At 36.7% G+C, this 22525-nt stretch overlaps 1 protein-coding gene across 5 annotated transcripts in view; it reads left to right on the top strand.

Moving 5' to 3' along the window:
- The first annotated feature begins 2567 nt into the window (after positions 1-2567).
- Positions 2568-22525, top strand: part of CENPE (centromere protein E) — a 72701-nt gene continuing 52743 nt past the window's right edge. For all 5 annotated transcript variants that reach the window (XM_082603686.1, XM_082603687.1, XM_082603688.1 and 2 more), the window contains exons 1-14: positions 2568-2688; positions 4189-4280; positions 6338-6427; positions 6544-6662; positions 8038-8157; positions 8603-8684; positions 8843-8910; positions 8986-9051; positions 14733-14784; positions 16271-16358; positions 16698-16827; positions 17783-17902; positions 18777-18935; positions 22356-22500. In XM_082603686.1, coding sequence (XP_082459812.1) covers positions 2633-2688; positions 4189-4280; positions 6338-6427; positions 6544-6662; positions 8038-8157; positions 8603-8684; positions 8843-8910; positions 8986-9051; positions 14733-14784; positions 16271-16358; positions 16698-16827; positions 17783-17902; positions 18777-18935; positions 22356-22500 — 1387 coding nt within the window. In that variant the 5' untranslated portion in view covers positions 2568-2632. The remainder of the gene's footprint in view (positions 2689-4188; positions 4281-6337; positions 6428-6543; positions 6663-8037; positions 8158-8602; positions 8685-8842; positions 8911-8985; positions 9052-14732; positions 14785-16270; positions 16359-16697; positions 16828-17782; positions 17903-18776; positions 18936-22355; positions 22501-22525) is intronic.

The following is a 22525-nucleotide window of genomic DNA, read 5'->3' on the forward strand; positions in this document are numbered from 1 at the left end:
ACATTTTAACATGACAAGATCCCACAGGACCTTTCTCCATTGCCCCAAATACTCAAGCCATGGGGGCCTTCCTTCTGTGCCTCAGACACACTACAAACTTATACAAGCCTTGGGTCCTTTGACTTACTTGTCACTCCATCTGGTAAGCCCTCTCTCCCACCCTCCCAAGTCTGGCTAGTTCTTATCATACAAGGCCTCAACCATCCCCCCTAGGTCTTTCTTGAGTACCCTATCTACAGTGGCCCATGCTCTCCTCATAAGTTACTTACATATTTATTATGCATTGTCTGCTTCTTCCCACAAGAACGTTTCATAGAGAATAATAACTCTATGAAAGCAGGTACTTTTCTAGTCTATTCACTCTGTGCCTCATAAGCCTAGAACCACATCTGGCATATAGTAGGTGCTCAATGAAAATTTCTTAATGACATATTTGAAAAAGTAAATGAAAAAAATGCATGTAGAGCATATAACAGAGCCCCTGGCAATAGTAAATCTTCAATAAACGTCAGCTGTTATGATGATAACAAAAACAGCCATGGCATCAATCATGAGCACAAATATGAAAGGCTAATCCTCCTCTGTGCTCTTGAATCAGTTACCCTTTTGTCGTTAGAGACTTTCTTTCATTAATTATATGTCCCTTCCTCCTCTTCACAGGCTCCTTCCCTTTAGCTAAAAATGTGTAATATTTGCCCACCGTTTTTTAAAAATCAGTTAAAAGACACTTTTCTTAACTCTGTATTATCTTATTAGATACAGCCAAGTATTTTCACAGTTCAGCTGCAAAAAAAGGGTAGTATTTTGGTTAGGCTACTCTTGGTTAACCAAAACAAATCTTGAATGAACAAACTCATTTTTATTTACTTTTTTTCTACTAGCTAGTTTCTTTAAGTTGAATGAAACTACTTAATATTTGCATGATTAAAATATTAATAATTACAGAATAGTATACAATGAAAAATAGGTATTTTATCTAACTTAGTCCTCCCTCTCTAAGGAAACTAGGTATATTCTGTGTATCTTTCCAGAAATTATGTATGCATATGCAGATATATAAATATCCTTTGAAAATATCAAATAGCACCATACTGTGCACACAATTCTGCATCTTGGGTTTCTTCCAGCTAATGAAACATCTTGGCTGACTTTCTAAAGTACACATAAAGAGCTGTATCATTCTTTTTACTCGCCACATAACGTTTCACTGTAGTGATAAAATGTCATCCATTTCCTATTAATTGACACTTAATATGCTTCCTGTCATTTGCTAACTATATGTGATGCTGCAACTACAGTAATAGCTATATGGCTATATAGCAAGAGTCTTCATATATCTATAAATAAATCCTTAAAAGCAGAATTGCTGGCATAAAGGACAGCAATTCAGTTTTTTATTGATATTGCCAGATTACCTTCCAAAATAGTTTTACTAAATCAGTAGTTTTCTAATCCTCTAAATAATGAACAATTATTAGTAACTGCAGGTCATATTTTTGGTGAGGGAAAGGGGATAATTCTTTATCCTTCTTAAATCAACTAAAACTGAAACTACTCCTAAAGAAAATGTTAATACTTTACTATGACACATATTTAAAACAAAGGAAACCAAGCACTATTTCTGGGAAATAATTATTTAGAATCACTTTCCCATTTCTGCTAAAAAAAAAGTTTCACCTCACTACTAAACGAGTTTTTCCAGTCTTCAATAATTCTTTTCCTAAGTCAACCTCTTAGGAACTCACAGAAAATGGAAAAAATGAGTTTAAAGAAAAGAAGAGGGGGCTTCCCCGGTGGCGCAGTAGTTGAGAGTCCGCGTGCCGATGCAGGGGACACGGGTTCGTGCCCCGGTCCAGGAAGATCCCACATGCCGCGGAGCGGCTGGGCCCGCGAGCCATGGCCGCTGAGCCTGCGCGTCCGGAGCCTGTGCTCCGCAACGGGAGAGGCCGCAACAGTGAGAGGCCCGCGTACCGCAAAAAAATAAAAATAAAAAAAGAGAGGGAAAGGAAAAACTTAGACTCAAGAGTTTCCAAGGAGCACAAGATTCTTCTGTTTCTGGGCTGGGCAGTAACTTTCAACTCTTGGGATTTGAGGTGTTTTTGTTTTGTTTTGTTTTAAATTTTTAAAAAAAACCCAAATAACAGTGTAATTCTTTAAAGGTCCTAATTCTCTTTTGTTAGTGAAGAAAAAATTCTCGGCTTTGTTTTTCCACAGATTGCAAACTCTTTAAGGGTGGGGTGGAGGATTGCAAACTCTTTAAGGGTGGGGTGGAGGACTGCGTTTGTAAACGGCTGTCAGCACTTCAACGGCGTTTAGCAAACAATAGTTATCTCTGCTATTACCTTGAGAGCCTTTGGCCGCGGGCTCCCCGGACCCTCTGTCTGCGAGCCCCAAGCTTCCTTTTCCTCCAGACCCTTATAATTGCTCCCCCAACCCTTAACCGTGGACGCGCCGCCGGCCTGGCGTCCCCCGCGCCGCGACGCAAATGGAACGGCCTATGACGTCACGAGGCCGCGGCTCAATCAGACGCGGCGTTTGGGAAATTTTAAATTTAAAGGCGGGGTGGCTCTTACACTCAGAAGCGCCGGCCGCGGAGGTTTTTGTACCGTTTCCTGGGATCCAGCCCGGCAGGATGGCCGATGAAGGAGCCGTCGCCGTCTGCGTGCGGGTTCGGCCGCTCAACAGCAGGTAGGTGGGCCAGACCTTGCCCAGGTTCCCGTTGGGGCCTCCGGCCCAGGCCTGAGCCGGAGGAGTGAGTCCTCGTTGCTCCTTCCTGCTCCGCTGCCTAGAAACTCGGCCATTGACCCGCTTTGTGCTTTAGTTTCTTATGTGTAAAGTGACGGGCCAGGATTAGAGGATCTAGAGGATACTTTCCAGCTGTGGGATTCTCTTAAGTCTATAACTCAGGCTCGCCGACATTAAAGACCCTACTCCCTGCGCTACTCTGCCGTCCCCCCATCTGCGCTCCCCATCCCTCCCCCAGGAAAGTCGCATAGGAAAAATCCTTATTGGCACTCTTCACAGCTAGTCATTTTACATTTAACTGACTCTCTCTCCCCCTTTACTGTATACTCCTTGAGCGCAAGAACTAGTCAGTCTTCTTCCATTGTATTCGGTAGACACTCAGCACTTCAGTGACTGAACTCCACGTTCAGAAGGTTGAATGACCGATATTCATCAAAATTGATTTTTTTTTAGTACAGTGTACTGTACTAAACACACACTACCATCGTTGTCCAGTGGATCTTACGTTCTGAAGGGGTAGACAGAAAATAAAGTGAAAAATATGAAGTATTAAGTGATGATACTGGAGTAATAAATGCTATAGAGAAAAAACAGGAAGGGGAAGAAATGAAAATGAAGTCTGTTTGCTTTGCCTGTCTCGGGTCCTTGCCCCAGAATGCTGACACATTTTGTTTGAGAAACATTTGTTAACCATTACTGGGTGTTTAATAAATAAGAATATCAAAATGAGGAATTTCCTATTTTTAAGAAGCTCATTAATGCATTAGAAGAAAGCTACATAAAGAAAGCATTATAATACATCATGACAGGTGTTATGATAGACAGGTGGAGAATGTTTGCTAGAGGAGTCTAGTCCTTAAGTGTGAAAGTTTAGGGGAGGGACAGGGCTGTGTAGGAAACTCCTGATACTTTTCATGAATGAAAGAAAAGTTAAGTTAGTTAATGGAAACATAAGTCAGGGTATTCCAGGCAGAGAGGGGTCAAATCTTATTTTGGAGTGACCTTCAGGCAGTTGATTTGTATGGAGTTACGGTGTATATAGGAATTTAGAGGAAGATATGGGTCGAAGAGAGAAATTACAATGATCCAGGTGTCATGTGCCAAATTAAGGATTTCAGATGGTTTTTAAAGGCTTTAAGCAAGAGGGACATAACCAGAGTTGCATTTTCAACGTATCTTTTCAGTAGCCAGTACTGGGTTGGAAGGTGGAAGTGAAGAGCTTCGCAAAGAAACTCCCATGAAAGTGCAGGAGGTCACAAAGCCCCATTTAAAATCCACCTTTGACCCCTCAAAGCTGGATTTTCCACATTTATCCTATTTACGGTATACGTCATTACCATCTTTTAAAATATTCATCAGAAGATGAGGTCTTTTCAGTTATCTTTCATGTAACACAACTTCTGTGACCAGTTATTCTAAAATGCAGTTTTTTTATTCTTTTAGAGAAGAGGCGCTTGGAAAAGATACTCAAGTTTGCTGGAAAACTGACAATAATACAGTTTATCAAGTCGATGGGAGTAAATCCTTCAATTTTGGTAAGTTTATAACAGCATCAAAAGTTAACCTGGTATCATTTTTCTATTATGAGTACAAAAGCCTTATGAATAACACTGGATTTGTCACTAAAGATCAAACTAAGCCTTCAGTAAACTGCTTCAGTGGAAACTTTGAAAAATTGTTCATCCATTCATGTGTGCTAAGTAAGATAATAAACTGACACTTAAAACAGCAATGATAAAAAAAAAATAAGTAAATAAAAAATTAAACACAGTTATAGTCATAGTGCCTTTTAACTGAAATTAACATTTTTCCTCTTATTCATCAACGTACTTGTGGCGTAAAACTCTGTAAGCCCAAAATATGTTATTTAATGTCAAGTCATCTTTAAGATCTTCCAGTTTGGTTTCTTTGTTGTTGTTGTTTCCTTTTTTGTTGTTGTTTGTTTCTTTTCTTTTTTTTTTCAGTTGTTTTTCAAAACTTTTTAAAGAATAAATAGTGAAGATATTCCTTCTTTGATAGAATACAGCAGGGACCTACCTCTGCTTTTGTGGATCTTATTTGGTGGAAAGAAAGGCTTTAAACAAGTATTTACACTTATGATGACATAAGCTTTGTGGGAGTTTATAGCAGGGATCTAACTAATCTAGGTGTCTGAAATGGTACCACTTACACTGGGACCTGCAGGATGAGTGAGAGCTAGCTAGGACAAAGGGACTTGGAGGACCTAACGGTTAACTAGGTTGATTTTTGTGTTGATTTAGCATGTATATAGTGCTGACAATGTGCCAGGCACTCTTCTAAGCACTTCATATATATTAACTCATTTAATCCTCCTAACAAGCCTATATATTTGCTACCTTCCCATTTTAATGAGGAAGCAGAGAGGCCTGGAGTCACACAGCCAGCAAATGAAAGAGTCAGGCTCAAGATCTGTGTTCCAGCCACACTACCATGCTGCCACTTAGGCACCATAGAGCAACAGTGACAGCCTGTCACCAACCTCAGGAGTAAGTGATTAAGTTGTCAAATTAGTGTTAACTAGAAAGCCACAAAGATACGTAGAAGAGAAAATGATTCCTGGTAAAGGAATGTTTGGTGGTATTAACATAATTTTTAAAAGGTAATATGTGCCAGAGATTATAAAACCTAAGTACCACAGATTCTCAGTAGCCATATATGCCCATGAAGGTTTTGGACTCATCCAGCTGTCTGAAACAGATAACATTAAAGTTTGAATCATCCTGCCATTTCTCCTTGCTCTAAAATCATGACCCTTAAGCAGCCCTCGGATGGCACTTTGGTTTTCCATATTGTTCTGCCCATAGGGCAGATGTGTGGTCATGGTGCAAGCAGTGTGATCACTGAATTTCTCATTGTAAGTCAGTAAATTTCCCTCCTGATTTACAAATCCATTTCTTGTGAGCTTTTTAATGTGAGGGCACCGCTAAAAGAGTGGTCTATTTTTAATGTGCTAACAAAAGCAGAGAACCACATACTGGACTTGTGAATTTATCAGTGCAAATGCTACTCTAAACCCAGCCTTTAGCAGCACTTCAGCTTTGGTCAGTACTTTTCTTCCAAATATCTGCATTTTTTGGTTTCGTTTGAGCTAGACCTTCTTGCTAGGTATGTTAAAAACATGAACATTTCTCAAAGAATAGTAATATAGTCTATATTTCCTAAGTATTAACATATGTTCACAATAATTCTATGAGCAAGATAATATATATCCATTTTACACATTTGGGAACTGAGGCACGGAAACATCAACCACTTTGGCCAAAATCACACTGTAAATGGCAGAACCAAGATTTGCAGGCAGTCTGATTCTGGACGCCCATATTCAGCCACCATGCCCTACTGCCTCTTGAAAGCATATAGGGTAACAGACTTGTATTTTTTCTGTGTGAGCACCAACACATTTTACCTAAAGAGAAGAGTATTTTCAGAGGACCAATAAGTTGAAGGAAATATTGTGTCTTAAATCTTTTATCATACCATATCCTGACAATTTTATTTCTGTGGGCAACTACTAATTCAGAATGAAAACAGTTAATTTGTTTGATTTAACTTTTATGTTTTGTTTTTTTAGATCGTGTCTTTCATAGTAATGAAACTACTAAACATGTGTATGAAGAAATAGCAGTACCAATCATAGATTCTGCCATACAAGGCTACAATGGTGTGTATTCACTGCAAAAACATTTCAGTCTTGGGTGTCCGTTTAGCAAGTACTGATAGTTTTATACACTGTAGATTCATTTTTAATCTTTGCATGTGTGTGTTTTGTTTTTGCAGGTACTATATTTGCCTATGGGCAGACTGCATCAGGAAAAACGTATACTATGTTGGGGTCACAAGATTATTTGGGAGTAATACCCAGGGCAATTCATGACATTTTCCAAAAAATTAAGAAGGTAAATAATTTAGCTAAATTTCTAGTACATGCAGGTAAAAGTGGTGATAATAGGATAGCAACCTTAGTGTTCTCTTGTAATGATGAAGTATATTTATAGTTATCTCTTGATTATCCATGAGGAAAGAAGGAAGGCATAGCATAGATTCATTTTTTTCCCACAAACTTACTAACTTACAAAGCTTAAAGTTCTTTCATTCTTTCCTTTGAATCATGAAACAGTACTCCCACCAAAAGTGGGCATTAAGGAACAGGAAAATCTTATCACAATGATTAGGTCGCCATTGCCTTTGTTTAGCTACCAGTGATTATTAAGGAGCAGTAAAAAGTAGACTAGATAAAAGACAAGGGAATCAGAAGGTCAGAATAGGCAAGCTAATTAGTTGAGTTGGTTTTAAATTAGTTTTTTCATCATTATTTTAATTATTTTTAATGTCTTGAATATATGTAGGTTTTATTTTGAGGTTAGAGAATTGGACTGGGTATTTTCCTGTTATAATTCTATGATACTATACTTTTCATTATTTCTGAAACAATGCTTTGCTGTTGTTATTGCTTGTTATTATCAATATAGAAGCACAGGGGAAGTTTTGTTTTTTGTTTGTTTTACAAAGATAATTTCCTGAAAGACAAATACCACATGACTTCACTTATATGTGGAATCTAAAAAACAAAACAAATGGACAAACAAAACAGAAACAAACTCATAGATACAGAGAACAAACAGGTGGTTGTCAGAGGGGAGGGAAATTGGAGGAATGAGAGAAATAGGTGAGGGAGATTAAAGGGTACAAATGTCCAGTTAGAAAATAAATGTGTCACAGGGATGAAATGTGCAGCATGGGGAATATTGTCAATAATGTAACATCTTTGTATGGTGACAGATGGTAACTAGGCTTATCATGTGATCATTTTGACATGTATGGAAATATTGAATCACTATGTTGTGCACCAGGAACTAACATAGTGGAATAGGTCAACTATACATCAACTAAAAACTAAATAAATATTTTTAGGGCTTCCCTGGTGGCGCAGTGGTTGAGAGTCCGCCTGCCGATGCAGGGGACGCAGGTTCGTGCCCCGGTCCGGGAAAATTCCCACATGCCATGGAGCGGCTAGGCCCATGAGCCATGGCCACTGAGGCTGCGTGTCAGGAGCCTGTGCTCCGCAACAGGAGAGGCCACAACAGTGAGAGGCCCGTATACCGCAATCAATCAATCAATCAATCAATCAATCAATAAAAATATTTAAAAGATAGTTTCTCAAAGAATATTTTAATATTTAATATTAGCACATAAGCATTCATTATTAGGTTTTCATAATTGGATGATCTCTGATGTTTTCTGATAACGTTTTCACATATCTTTTTCTTCTAGTTTCCTGATAGGGAATTTCTTTTACGTGTGTCTTACATGGAGATATACAATGAAACCATTACAGACTTACTCTGTCACACTGAAAAAATGAAGCCTTTAATAATTCGGGAAGACTTCAATGTAAGTAACAGAGTTAACAGAGTGGCTCAAAAAATAGAGTTACTCATTGGGATTATTTTTCTTGAACATTTGCCTTTAATTTCTATATATTTTAAAGTGTCTCCTGTTACTATGGTTTGTTTTTTATTTTCTTTCTTAAACATTTATAGAGATTATCTCAAGTAACATGTATAGTTTTTAAATATTGACAGCTATAATATTGTGGCATAAGTACCTAAAAAGAGCAAGCTGAAAGTATCAGTTTAGAATTCGGTGTATTTTGGTACAGGAAATAAATTGTAAATAGCATAGATTTAGTTCTTATTTTTGTACAGAATAAAATTGCCCATTTTCTACTCTTAACTTCCACAAATGAATTCTATAATAGTTTGCACTTTCTTTTTGAAATGCAAAATTTTAAGTGACTTATAGTTCTCTACTTTTCCCATAATTAAACTTGTTTCAGAGGAATGTGTATGTGGCTGATCTCACAGAAGAAGTTGTTTATACATCAGAAATGGCTTTGAAGTGGATCACAAAAGGAGAAAGTAAGACTTTATACTGTATTTCTTCAAAACACGTCTAAAAACTATTTAATTGAATATATTTAGGCTTTAAATCACATTTTTCACTTCTAAACTTAAATACAAGTTAGTGTTTTTCTTTGGATTTTAATATACACAGCTGAAATATGATTCTTTTACAGAGAACAGGCATTATGGAATTACAAAAATGAATCAAAGAAGTAGTCGTTCTCATACCATTTTTAGGATGGTAGGTAATTCTCTATATTTGGTCTTTCCAATTAAAAATACACAACTTTTTCTACAAGTTGCCTTTTCTTTCTAGATTTTGGAAAGTAGAGAGAAAGGTGAACCTTCTAATTTTGAAGGATCTGTCAAGGTGTCCCATTTGGTGAGTATTGATGAACTGTGATAATGTACTAAATGAGCCGAACCAAAATTTAATTTAGCTGCTGTATGTTTGGTTTCATGAGAACTGTTAACTAATTGGCAAAAGCATCTATAAATTGGTAGTTTAGTCTCATCACTAACATGAGATAACTAGCGGAAATGTAGGAAGAGTTCAGAGAATCTTACTTCCTGTGATCTTATAGCTGCCATTTCCTGAACTTTAGATGTAAGAACTGTAGGAGTTGAGGCTTTTCCTAACTAGTAATTGAGGAAGGGTTGATTCCATGCACATTTAAGAGTTAAAGTAATCTTGAAATTTGGTGATTTTTTTGTGTGTGTTTGTGGTTTTGGGGTTTTGAGGGTTTTTTTGGTCTCTGCCAATGGTATTGAGACTTATGAGATGAACAAAAACCTGGGTGAGATAGTTAAAAAATAAATCAGATTATTCAAGTTCATAGCTAAGTACAATAAGAAAATAAGCTTTGTATTATAAACAGTGTTTTAGACTATAAATCCCTTGAAGGGAAGAGTGATATCTCCTTCATCTTTGTAACTCCAACGCATCGTACATAGTTTATATTCAATACCTATTTGTTGATAAGTAAATATAAGCATTATGCAAACATTCTTCCTTGCTGCACTGTATCACTTCTCTTTTTCTGTGCTTCCTTTCTATTCCTTACCATTATTGCTTTATTCTCTGCCTTCGAGGCCTAAATTCTTTAGTTTGATGTGGGATATGATGTAAGATTTCTCGATTTGATTTGAAAACTTCAGGGGAAAAAGTAATAAATCTATAATATGTTTGTTTTTCAGATTTTGAAAAATCAGAGTCTTAATTAAGTATCTAATTCTAGTTCACCTCAGTTATTTTACTATACAAGTATATCATTTATTTTAGTAGACTAGTCTTTAACAACAACAAAAAACAAAACCTAACTTCTGTTTTGTTTTCCAAACCTAGCCTGTGATATATCACTACAATTTTAACTTTTCTCTTATAGTTTAGCTTTACTTATAAATTAAGTTTAATTATAATTACATTTAATTATAATTTAGCTTGACATATTCAGTGATCTGTTTGGTGTCTTTTCTTATATTATTTGATGCTCCATCATCTAGGGACCTTAGATACCATCTGGTCCAACACTCCAGACTTCCCACTTACTCTAAGTATCTTCTTGGAAGAAGTCTTCCCCAAAGAGTCTTTTTCTGGCTCTTTGGAGGTGGTCTTTTTATGAGTGTCTCCGGGCCTTTCTGGAATAGTAACATCCAGGTGCTCTTAGCTCTGCTCCTTTATTCCCTTTTGTGGCTTCTTTCCTCCTACGCTCCTAATCAAAGCACAGGAGTGTTCTGTAGCTTTTCTTCCCTTGTTTGCCCTTGTTACCATTTCTGTGTTGACGATGGTCAAATGTTTGTTGTTTCTAAAGTCTCTGAGTTCTATTTTATTTATTTTTTTATACAGCAGGTTCTTATTAGTTATCCATTTTATACATATTAGTGTATACATGTCAATCCCCATCTCTCAATTCATCCCACCACCACCACCCCACCACCACTTTCCCCCCTTTGTGTCCATACGTTTATTCTCTACATCTGTGTCTCAATTTCTGCCCTGCAAACTGGTTCATCGGTACCATTTTTCTAGGTTCCACAAATATGCGTTAATATACGATATTTGTTTTTCTCTTTCTGACTTAACTTCACTCTGTATGCCAGTCTCTAGATCCATCCACATCTCAACAAATGACCCAATATCGTTCCTTTCCATGGCTGAGTAATATTCCATTGTATATATGTACTACATCTTCTTTATCCATTCATCTGTTGATGGGCATTTAGGTTGCTTCCATGACCTGGCTATTGTAAACTGTGCTGCATGAACATTGGGGTGATTGTGTCTTTTTTAATTATGGTTTTCTCTGTGTATATGCCAGGTAGTGGGATTGCTGGATCATATGCTAATTCTATTTTTAGTTTTTTAAGGAACCTCCATCCTGTTCTCCATAGTGGCTGTATCAATTTACATTCCCACCAACAGTGCAAGAGAGTTCCCTTTTCTCCACACCCTCTCCAGCATTTGTTGTATGTAGATTTTCTGATGATGCCCATTCTAACTGGTGTGAGGTGATACCTCATTGTAGTTTTGATTTGGATTTCTCTAATAATAAGTGAAGTTGAGCAGCTTTTCATGTGCTTCTTGGCCAACTGTATGTCTTCTTCGGAGAAATGTCTGTTTAGGTCTTCTGCCCATTTTTGGATTGGGTTGTTTGTTTTTTTGATATTGAGCTGCATGAGCTGTTTACATATTTTGAAGATTAATCCTTTGTTCGTTGATTCGTTTACAAATATTTTCTCCCATTCTGAGGGTTGTCTTTTCATCTTGTTTGTAGTTTCCTTTGCTGTGCAAAAACTTTTATGTTTCATTAAGTCCCATTTGTTTATTTTTGTTTTTATTTCCGTTACTCTAGGGGGTGGATCAAAAAAGATCTTGCTGTGATTTGTGTCAGAGTTCTTCCTATGTTTTCCTCTAAGAGTTTTATAGTGTCCGGTCTTATATTTAGGTCTGTAATCCACTTTGAGTTTATTTTTGTGTATGGTGTTAGGGAGTGTTCTAATTTCATCCTTTTTACATGTAGCTCTCCAGTTCTCCCAGCACCACTTATTGATGAGGCTATCTTTTCTCCATTGTATATCCTTGCCTCCTTTGTCATACATTAGTTGACCATAGGTACATGGGTTTATCTCTGGGCTTTCTATCCTGTTCCATTGATCTATATTTCTCTTTTTATGCCAGTACCATATTGTCTTGATTACTGTAGCTTTGTAGTATAGTCTGAAGTCAGGGAGTCTGATTCCTCTAGCTCTGTTTCTTTCCCTCCAGACTGCTTTGGCTATTCAGGGTCTTTTGTGTCTCCATACAAATTTTAAGATTTTTTTTTCTAGTTCTGTAAAAAAAAAAAATGCCATTGGTAATTTCATAGGGATTGCATTGAATCTGTAGATTGCTTTGGGTAGTGTAGTCATTTTCACAATATTGATTCTTCCAATCCAAGAACACGGTATAGCTCTCCATCTGTTTGTACCATCTTTAATTTCTTTCATCAGTGTCTTACAGTTTTCTGCATACAGGTCTTTTGTCTCCCTAGGTAGGTTTATTCCTAGATATTTTATTCTTTTTGTTGCAGTGGTAAATGGGAGTGTTTCCTTAATTTCTCCTTCAGATTTTTCATCATTAGTGTATAGGAATGCAAGAGATTTCTGTGCATTAATTTTGTATCCTGCAACTTTACCAGATTCATTGATTAGCTCTAGTACTTTTCTGGTGGCATCTTTAGCATTCTCTGTGTATAGTATCATGTCATCTGCAAACAGTGACCGTTTTACTTCTTCTTTTCCAATTTGTATTCCTTTTATTTCTTTTTCTTCTCTGATTGCCATGGCTAGGACTTCCAAAACTATGTTGCATAATAGTGGTGAGAGTGTTCATCCTTGTCTTGTTCCTGATCTTAGTGGAAATGCTTTCAGTTTTTCACCATTGAGTCTCTGAGTTCTAATTCATGTCTTTCTAAAGACTGTCCCACTATTATCTCAAACTTCAGTGGGTCTAAAACCAAATTAATTTCTTCCTATTATAATGAATATTCCTTTTTCCAGTAATACTAGCATTATCCTGGTCACCTAGGCTGGAAACCCAAGTCTATTTTGGCTCATTTTTTCCTGCTTTCCCTTTTCTCCAGTCATCACCATTTATTCCTGATTCTACCTGTCATCATTCCATTGGGTGTCATACTCATTTAGGTTCTCATCTGTCTTGAATTACTCTATCATTCTCCTGAACCTGGCCTCTAGGACTCTGGTCTAACTTTCTTTGGTCTGTTATGCAGATTTCTAATGTTACTAAGCACTACTTTTTTTGTGGCATTTCCTTGGACAAGATCTGGCTTAGCCAGTCTTACTTTGCTTCCTTCTGTTCCACATAAGCTCCTCTCTTATAGATAGACTGAGCTTTTTAGTGCCTTTGAACACTAATGCTTGTTCTCATCTTTTTACCTTAATTCATGCTTTTATCACCACTTTTCCCCTTTATTATGTATCTAGGTCACTTGTACTAGATACTATATAACAACGATTAGACTTCTTTGAGTATTTTAGAGAGAGCAGTATCTGAGACAGGACTGTAAAGCCGGAGTACATAATTACCTGCCTAATCCTCAAAGAGCGAGGTAACTTAAATCTCTGACTTTCTTTTAATGCATTAATAATATTTACTGGGCTCTCAGATTAAAAAATAAAGAGGACATCCCTCCAGTACTTACTGTCTCCACTACGACGTCCCTAGCCCAAGCCACCATCATCTCTCACTTAGATTCCCGCACTAACCTCCTAACTGGGCTAACTGCTGCCACTTCTGCCCCTCTCCAGTTCATTCTCCATCTAGGGTGCCACGGTTGATCTTTCAGAAAGTTAAATCAAGATACGTCCCTCTTTTGATTAAAGCCCTCTCTTGGCTTCCCATTGCACTTGGAAAATCCAACGTTCTTACCCCTACTTACAAAGCTCTGCATAATCTGACTCCTACTTCCTACTTCTTATCCCATGTTGTCCCATCGCCACTTCACCAATTCTGCCATGTTGCCCTTTTTATTTTTTGAGCATACCAAGCTCACTTCTGTTTTGTGACTGAGTGTACTGGCTGCTCTTTTAATCTGCACTGTGCTTCCCTTGGTTTTACATGGCTGCCTCCCTCTGTCATTCCAGATCTTAGCTTAATGGGAAGCCTACCCCTACCACTCAGTCCAGAGAACCTACTCTGTCCCTTCTTTCCTCTTCCAGGACTCTCTTTAAATTATCTGTATTACATTTACCAGGTTATGTTACCTATCTGTCTTCTTACCAACTTCCTCCTCTCCTCTTACCACTCCATATAGAATATAAGCTCTTATCAGGACAGGGATCTTACTTGTTGAATTCATTGCCATATCCCTAGCACCTAACATACTGCCTGAAGCATGACAGTCACTTTTTTCCAACAATATTTGTGAAATGAAAGAGGTCTGTGCTTTTTAAAATGCTACAGTAGAGTCAGAGACAAATGACTAGCTCCACACAATAAGTGCTGTAAGAATAAGTCATATCTATAATGACCTCTGGGTACAGTTAAAAGAGCAATTCATTCAAGGTATGGGAGGAGGAAGGATAAAATCAGCAAAGCTACATTGAGCAGGTAACATTTGCCTTTGGTCCTGAATAAAGACTAGGGGCAGTCTAGAACTTTAGAATTAACAAAGAGAATGGCAAAAGGTAGCACTTGGGTGTGTAGAAGTACATGAGGCGTTTAGGGTGTTGTGAGTAGTTCAGCTAGAGTTAGGAGTAAGTAATGAATAGATATAACGCTGGGGCCACACAAGTGCCAGATTGCAAAGAATCAGATTCATATGATAAGGTTTTGAACTTTGTGTAGGAAATAGAAAACCTATTCTGGCGGCATTATGGAGGATGTATTACAAAGAAGGAACAAGGGTTACAGATTGGTTTGACAAGGGAAGGCCTGAACAGTGGGGTGAAAGATGAGGGTACAGATGGGGTATTCAAGTAAACTATGTGTTTTAAATATTCTTTCAGTAGTTTGGGTTTTATCTCATTATGCTTCCTAAAGGTTTATTATCATCTATCTTACAGAATTTGGTTGATCTTGCTGGCAGTGAAAGAGCTGCTCAAACAGGTGCTGAAGGTAATGAAAACTTATGAAATATGTTGGTCTGAGTGTCTTCCTGTTCTTTCACAGAATAAAAGTGCTACCATGCATTTTAGAAATAATGACAATAATAATTTTGTGATAAAAGTCCTTCATGGAAAAAGCAGCTTATGTATCTGCCTAATTATCTAATTTGGGCTACTATAGCATCAATTAAAAAACTAGAACTGTACAGTTGATAGGATTGTATAGCTGAAAAGCTCATGAGAGTACCATGAAAACCATCTAAATTTCCATATCAGTAAGAAAATTCAGAAGGGACGTTGGGCACAAAATTAATATACAGACATTAATAATTCTATAATACAAATAACCAGTTAGAATATTTAGTGTACAAAAAGACTCAGTTTACAATGATGGCTTAAAAGGTGTAATACCTAGGAAGAAACTCAACAAAAATTGCACAGGGCCAAAATAAAGAAAACTTCAAAACAGACCTGAAGGACATAACCAAATACTTAAACAAATGGAAAAGCATACTTAGATGGGAAGGTGCAAAATCATAAAGATGTCAGGCCTCTTTCTGTGTTCATTTCCTGCAGCCTGACATAAAGACACCCAGCTGAGCATGGCCTGTATCCACCAAACCAGACCCATAAACAGGAAATAAATGCTTGTTGTTTTAAGGTGGCTTGTTAAGCAGCAATATTACAGCAATAGCTGAATAATGCACCTGTGAAATAATAGCTATTCAGAGTTATTTGTTGCAGTATTTTTTGTATACATGGTAGATTGAAAACCTACATATCCCTCAACAGGGTTCTAGGTAAATAATTTCTGATACATCCATACAATGGAAGTCTATGCTATGAAAAAGGCCAGTGTTTACTGATATGATGCACAATATACTGCCAAGTGAAAAAAGCAAAGTGCAAAATAGTGTGTATAGTATGCTACTATATGTCTGAAAAAGAAAGGGGAGAAATGAATATATATGAACTTGTATTTCTGAAAATCTAGAAGAATAAATAATAAACATGGTTTACTGGTAGAGGGAACAGGAACTGGTTGGGGCATAAAACTGGAGTAGAGCTTTTTCCAGGTACTTTTTTTTAATGTTAGAGTCATGTGAGCATACTCACAATATTAAAATGAGAACTTTTTTTTTGGTTTTGAGCCTATAGTTGCCTATATTTGAAGGTTTGGAAAAAATAGATTTGAATGGAGGAATTAGAGGAGCTCTTTTAGGCAATGGGCTTTCCCTCCCTCTTATTCTTTTCTTAGTCATCTTTTTCATTTTGCCAATTCTCTCAGGTGATAACCTTTCCGATTCACCTAATTAGGGGAGGGTTAGGGAGAGAGCTCCTCCACCAGTGGTATTAAAGGTGGGCTCAGATCTAGTCCAAAGCATAGACTTCAACATCTGTCCCTTTAATTTCTACTTTCTCTCATAGTTTACTGATAAGTTCATCATCCAGTACAGGGCTCGATTTTAGTTTTTATATTTGTTTAATAAATGCAGGTTTGCGACTCAAAGAAGGCTGTAATATAAATCGAAGCTTATTTATTTTGGGACAAGTGATCAAGAAACTTAGTGATGGACAAGTTGGGTATGTTTATCCTACTGTACTCTACCTGTTAATGCTTATGTTTTCATTAGGTTAAAAATGGTAATATTTTAGTGACACTCAAATAAATGTTCTTATTTCATATATTCAAAAGTTTTCATGACTCTGATCATGCGTGGCTTCTTATACATATGATTGGGTCCTACTAAATTTACTCTATTTTAAATATTTTTTAGTTAGTATTTTTGATCTGCCTCATGTAACCTGTAAATAATTAATTTTTTTAACTGTAGCTATTTTAAGGTTCTACATTAAGAACCAACCACTTTTGTTATATAAAAATTCTTACTCTTTTTCTTCCCAAACTCATTTCTCACTAAGTGGTTTCATAAATTATCGAGATAGCAAATTAACACGAATTCTCCAGAATTCCTTGGGAGGAAATGCAAAAACACGTATTATCTGCACAATTACTCCGGTGTCTTTTGATGAAACTCTTACTACTCTCCAGGTGAGTGTGATTTTTATCTCAACTTAATAGGAGGGGATATCATCTTTAAGAAGGAAAAATTACCTACTAAAAATAGGCAGAGTTTTTTTAATTCACATAACTACCTGTTAAAATAAAATTATGTGTTGTCTACTAAATAGCATTTCTTAATTTTCCCAAAATTCAGTCATTCATATCCCATCTCCACAATTTTTGCCACATCCAACACTATTTTACTGAAATTGACTTGATATTTTTCTTTTACAAACTCACTTTTTTACTTAATTGATTATGAAAGGAAACGTTATATCAGTTCCATAAATGAAAAAATTGTATTACTTGCAACAAATAGAAGGTGACCCAAAAAACATGTGTATGTGCTTATAATAAAATAATTCCTAAATTCCTGCTAGCTAATTGTTGCCTACCTTTGCACGGAGCCTAAGGCCTCCATTTTATGTTTAAAAAAAGGAGAAGGGCGAGTAGGGGGGAATTGAATTGTCAGTAGAATAGCTGTTTCAATGAAAGATTCAATGTTTGATATAATGGATACCATCATGTACCCACTTAAAGTAACTTCTGATACTCATACTCTAAGAAACATTGCTTTAAATAGCTACTGAGCACTGGGTGGAGGTACTGTCAGAGAAAAAAGATAGAAAATAGAGTCCCTGGCTTCACAGAATGTATAGTCTCATAGGGAAGATAAGACCTGTCTTCCAACATGATTGCCTTGGATTAATACTTAAGTAGCTAGTAAGTAGGATAGCGTTCAAAGGAAGGAGAGAGGCTTTTGACTGCAGCATTACAGGCATTGTTACAGGGGCATAAAATGCACTCTGTACTCAAAAGTATTAAACTACCTTGGAAGAGTACTGATTTTTCTTTACAAAGCTTAATTACAAGAAGACCAAATATTATTAATTTACTTAATTTTTGTGTGTAGAGCACATAACACTCTTGTATTTTTTCCCAGTTTGCCAGCACTGCTAAATATATGAAGAATACTCCTTATGTTAATGAGGTATCAAGTGATGAAGCTCTCCTGAAAAGATACAGAAAAGAAATAATGGATCTCAAAAAGCAATTAGAGGAGGTATGTGTGAACCATGTATTTCAGTAAAGAGTAGGGACAGATTTAGAATTGAGATCTACCTAATTGCCCAGAGATTCTTAAGTCATCAATATCTGAGTTTTTCAACCTAAATTTAAAACAGCTTTCAACTAAGAAGAAATCAACTCATAAAAATCTTAGTTTAATTTACTATAAACTGAAAGATTTGGTTTCTTGAAGTTATTTTAGATTTTGTTTTTCATTTTCAAAGGGGGAAATTTGATATTTTCAAATGGGCCAAGTGGAGATATTTTTTTTTTAATTGTCACAAATTATACATAGGGAATTAGGTTAAAAAAGAGAGACCATGTATAGGTACCTAAAACTACTTTGTCTAGTTTCATGTTAACTTGAATTTTTCTTCCAACCCTGAGATAGCAATCTAATAATATAGCATAATCACTTGTCATTGTTTGTTTTAACTATTATGGTCCTCTATTTTATATAAATCTTGCATTTTTGTGATCTTTTTAGGAATAAGCTAAAATATCAATGGTAGTCCTATGAAAACATCTCTTCCTTTGCTGTAGGTATTCAAATATCTGCTTTTGTGACTTCTCTGCCTACTATTTATATATTTTTAGGCAACTAATAGAATTGCTTTAACAGCATTGTAATGGCATATAGAATAGTGACATGAGAAGAAACGTATATTTGACTTTATTTTTAGTTTGAGAAATTACTGATTATGGTAACTGTGTATTGGTGTTCTGCAGGTAGGGTATATTGTATTTCAATAAAATTAAAATTCTCTTAGTTCACATACAAATTTCTATTCTGTTCTTTTAAGCTACTTTCGAGGTTTTAAAATCTAACTACATTTGTTATTAACATAACCCAATATTACACTCTGTAGGTTTCTTTAGAGACTCGGGCCCAGGCAATGGAAAAAGACCAAATGGCACAACTTTTGGAAGAAAAAGATCTACTTCAAAAAGTGCAGATTGAGAAAATTCAAAACTTAACACGGATGCTGGTGACCTCTTCTTCCCTCACATTACAACAGGAATTAAAGGTAAAATTTAAAAGATGACAACTTAAACTTCGTATACAGAGAATAGAACGGGTATTCCTATGTGTTCATTACATAGTTATGCATTTCTTATCTTTTGATACAGTGTATTCAAGAAACCCAGAACTTTTGTGTTGCTATTTACCTATATAGCAACAAAACACCTAAGAGAAGAGGTTCATTAAAAAATATTGATCCCTAATGTAGAGGTCCTAATTCAAGGATTCAAGCTTACCACCTATGTTTTCTTCTGGGAGTTTTATGGTTTCAGGTGTTAACATTCAAGTCTTTAATCAGTTTGAGTTGATTTTTGTGTATAGTGTAAGATAGAGGCCCAGTTTCATTCTTTCGCATATGGCTGTCCAGTTTTTCCAACATCATTTACTGAACAGACTGTCCTTTCCCTATTGTATCTTCCTGGTTCCTTTGTTGTAAATTAATTGATCATATATGTGTAGGGTTTATTTCTGGGCTCTCTATTCTGTTCCATTTGTCTATGTGTCTGTTTTTATGGTACTATCATACATATTGTTTTGATTGCTATAGCTTTGTAATACAGTTTGAAATCAGGAAGCATAACGCCTCCAGCTTTGCTCTTCTTTCTCAAGATTGTTTTGGCTATTTGGAGTCTTTCATGGTTTAGAGTCTAGAGTATATTCAAGGAATCTATTTGCAATATGCTTCTTAAGAAATTCAAATAAAATTAATTAGGGATTGGAAACCACAGATGTCTCGAGTATGTGGGAATATTTTCTGTTTAAAGAAACAGAAATATTAATATCAGGAAATTGACCCAGAATATAGATCAACATACTGATCAAAATTCTGGCTTCCAGTTTTTGTGGTTTTTGTTTTTAGTAGAGTAGGGATTTATTTATCCAACAGATATTTTCTTAAGAGGACAGCCTCTGGATTTGAACTACCTGGGTTTGAATCCCTGTTCTATCAATTCCTGACACTTGACCTTGGGCAATTTCTCAAATAGACTTTGCTGCAGTTTCCTTATCTGTGATATATAGCTTGATCCCCACCTCACAGGATTGTTGTGAGAATTTAGTGAAGTAACATACAGTACATGCTTAACACTATACTTTCTGCTCAGCAAGTCCTCAATAAATATATACTATTAAGATAATTATTAATAGACATTATGTTCAGGTCACCATTCTAAGTATTTAGAAGATGCTCTAGATCAATTTGTTGACTGAGTGATGAGTAGGAAATAGCCCAGTGGAAGGTGTAAGGAATAGTGTTTCAGGAAGACACTTAAATGTACAGAAGCTTAAAATTGTGGAAAAACAGTATATTTCTTGGACTTTCTGGTGGCAGGGGCATTTTAAAACCTCAGTGAAGGATTTGAATGTTGCATTATGCTAAGGACAAGGAAAAGCCTTGTATGGAACATAATCGGAATTGCATTTTGGAAAGGTGAGGCTGCTATGTGCATCAGATAGATTGGGCCTCTGCAAAGATTTTGGCTCTGGAGATGGAAGAAATTGGATAAATTGGAGAGCTATTTGGGAGGTAGACTCAACAGGATTTTGTGATTATGTAGACACAGAGGCAGGGAAAGGGAGAAGGAGGTATCCAGAATGACTTGCTGGCATTACTAGGCTTTCTGGGTAGCTGGTAGCATATTCACTGAGTTGAGGAACACTGAATGAAGAGCAGTGGAGCTGCTCAGTGTTTGATTCAGGACATCTCCATTTTAAGATGTCAGGCAGTCTAAAATGTGAAAGGTCTGAGATGGAGGTATCAATTTGGCATTAACTACTGCAGATCCAATTTAGAGTCCTGGGAATGGATGAGCTTGCTCTGGAAGCATGTTGAAAATGGAAAAAAACAGAGGGTCAAACACAAAACTCCAAGAAACAACAACTTTTTAGGTAAAGGCAGTAAAGAAGAATCCCTGAAGGAACCCATGTTTAGCTCAGAATTTAGAAGGAAACCAGCTGAATGGGGTAACCAAGGGAACAGAGTATTTCAGAGAGGTAGTGGTCAGCAGTGTCACATTCTGCTGAGAAGTTAAATAAGATACACATAGACAAAAATGCTTTGGATTTAGAAATAAGAAGCTCATTTGCAAAAGCAATTTTGAGTTATGTGTTGGTAGTGAAAGCCACCTTGCAGTGGGTTGAGATGACCCAAAGGGATGGGATCTTGAATACAGTAGAAGGGTCTGGCCTTAGATAGAAAGAGAAACATCTATTCATTATAACAAGGACAGAGGAAAGGATAGGCGTCAGTTCAAGTAATGCTTTTGTAAGTTTAGGCTTATATTGTCTTTCTGAAGTAGGAAGTTTAATTTTTCTGCTGTGATAGCAGGAGATGGTGGAGACACAAGTTCATAGACAGTGCTAAAAGTTTGAAATAGTATAGCCTTTATAAGGAATAGAAAAGAAAGCCAACAAGGAGGAAAGGAGTCTTACCAGGAAGCATTAAGGACCCAGATGATGGTGGCAGCCAGTCTTCTGACTGTATGCCCTGGCAGTGTTCAGGAGGCTAAGTCTTAAAAGACACTGTAATTCATCGGAGTGTACACTGTGTTGGGATAGGTTTGGGGAACAGAGATTGGGTCAAATAATTTGAGGCTGTTGACCCAGAAACATGGTTGAAGTGATGATCTATGGAATCTAAAATGATAGGAAGAGAAAAACAGGAATAAAGTAAGGTATCTTGTAAGCTAAATAACTATAATGGGATTAACTGGCTTCCGTATACCACCAGGTTACTTGAAGAGTTGAGAGTCAACCGATTCCTTTCAGTTACATTCCAGAGAAGCTTATAAGTAAACCTTCTAATAAAATATGTAATTTAAATAGTAGTTTCATCAAATTTATTATGGGGTTAAATACTGATTTGAAAAGTTTGAATATGTTTTCTTATCTCAGGTTATCCTTAAACTGGTAAGATATTAAAGTAGACTTAGTAAAAATTCTGCCAAGTCAGTGGGGTTTTTTTGTTTGTTTTGGGGGGGGTGTTTTTATTTATTTATTTTGGCTGCATTGGGTCTTAGTTGCGGCACACAGGATCTTCACGGAGGCATGCAGGATCTTTTGTTGCTGCGCTTGGGCTCTTTGTTGCGGTGTGCAGTCTTCTGTCTAGTGGCCACAGGTTTTCTCTCTCTAATTGTGGCATGTGGGCTCCAGAGCACATGGGATCTGTAGTTTGCAGCATGGAAGCTCTCTAGTTGAGGTGCAGGAGCTCAGTAGTTGTGGCACAGGCTTAGTTGCCCTGCAGCATGTGGGATCTTAGTTTCCCGACCAGTGATCGAACCTGCGTCCCCTGCATTGGAAGCTGGATTCTTTACCACTGGACCACCAGGGAAGTCCCAATGTTTTTTTAAAATGGAAACGAGTTCCCTTGTTTTATGATGTTTGAGCCCAGATCTGTGTGAGGTAATTTTTATTTCTTTCTCTTCAGGCTAAAAAAAAACGAAGAGTCACTTGGTGCCTTGGCAAAATTAACAAAATGAAGGACTCAAACTATGTAAATGAATTTAATATGCCAGTGAATGTAACAACAAAAACACATAAGGCTGCTGTAACTTTAGGAGAAATTGATGAATGTGAGTACTTTTTCAATTACTTTTA

Source organism: Mesoplodon mirus (genome assembly GCF_964341445.2).
Source record: "Mesoplodon mirus genome assembly, chromosome: 2".
Lineage (NCBI taxonomy): Eukaryota > Metazoa > Chordata > Mammalia > Artiodactyla > Ziphiidae > Mesoplodon > Mesoplodon mirus.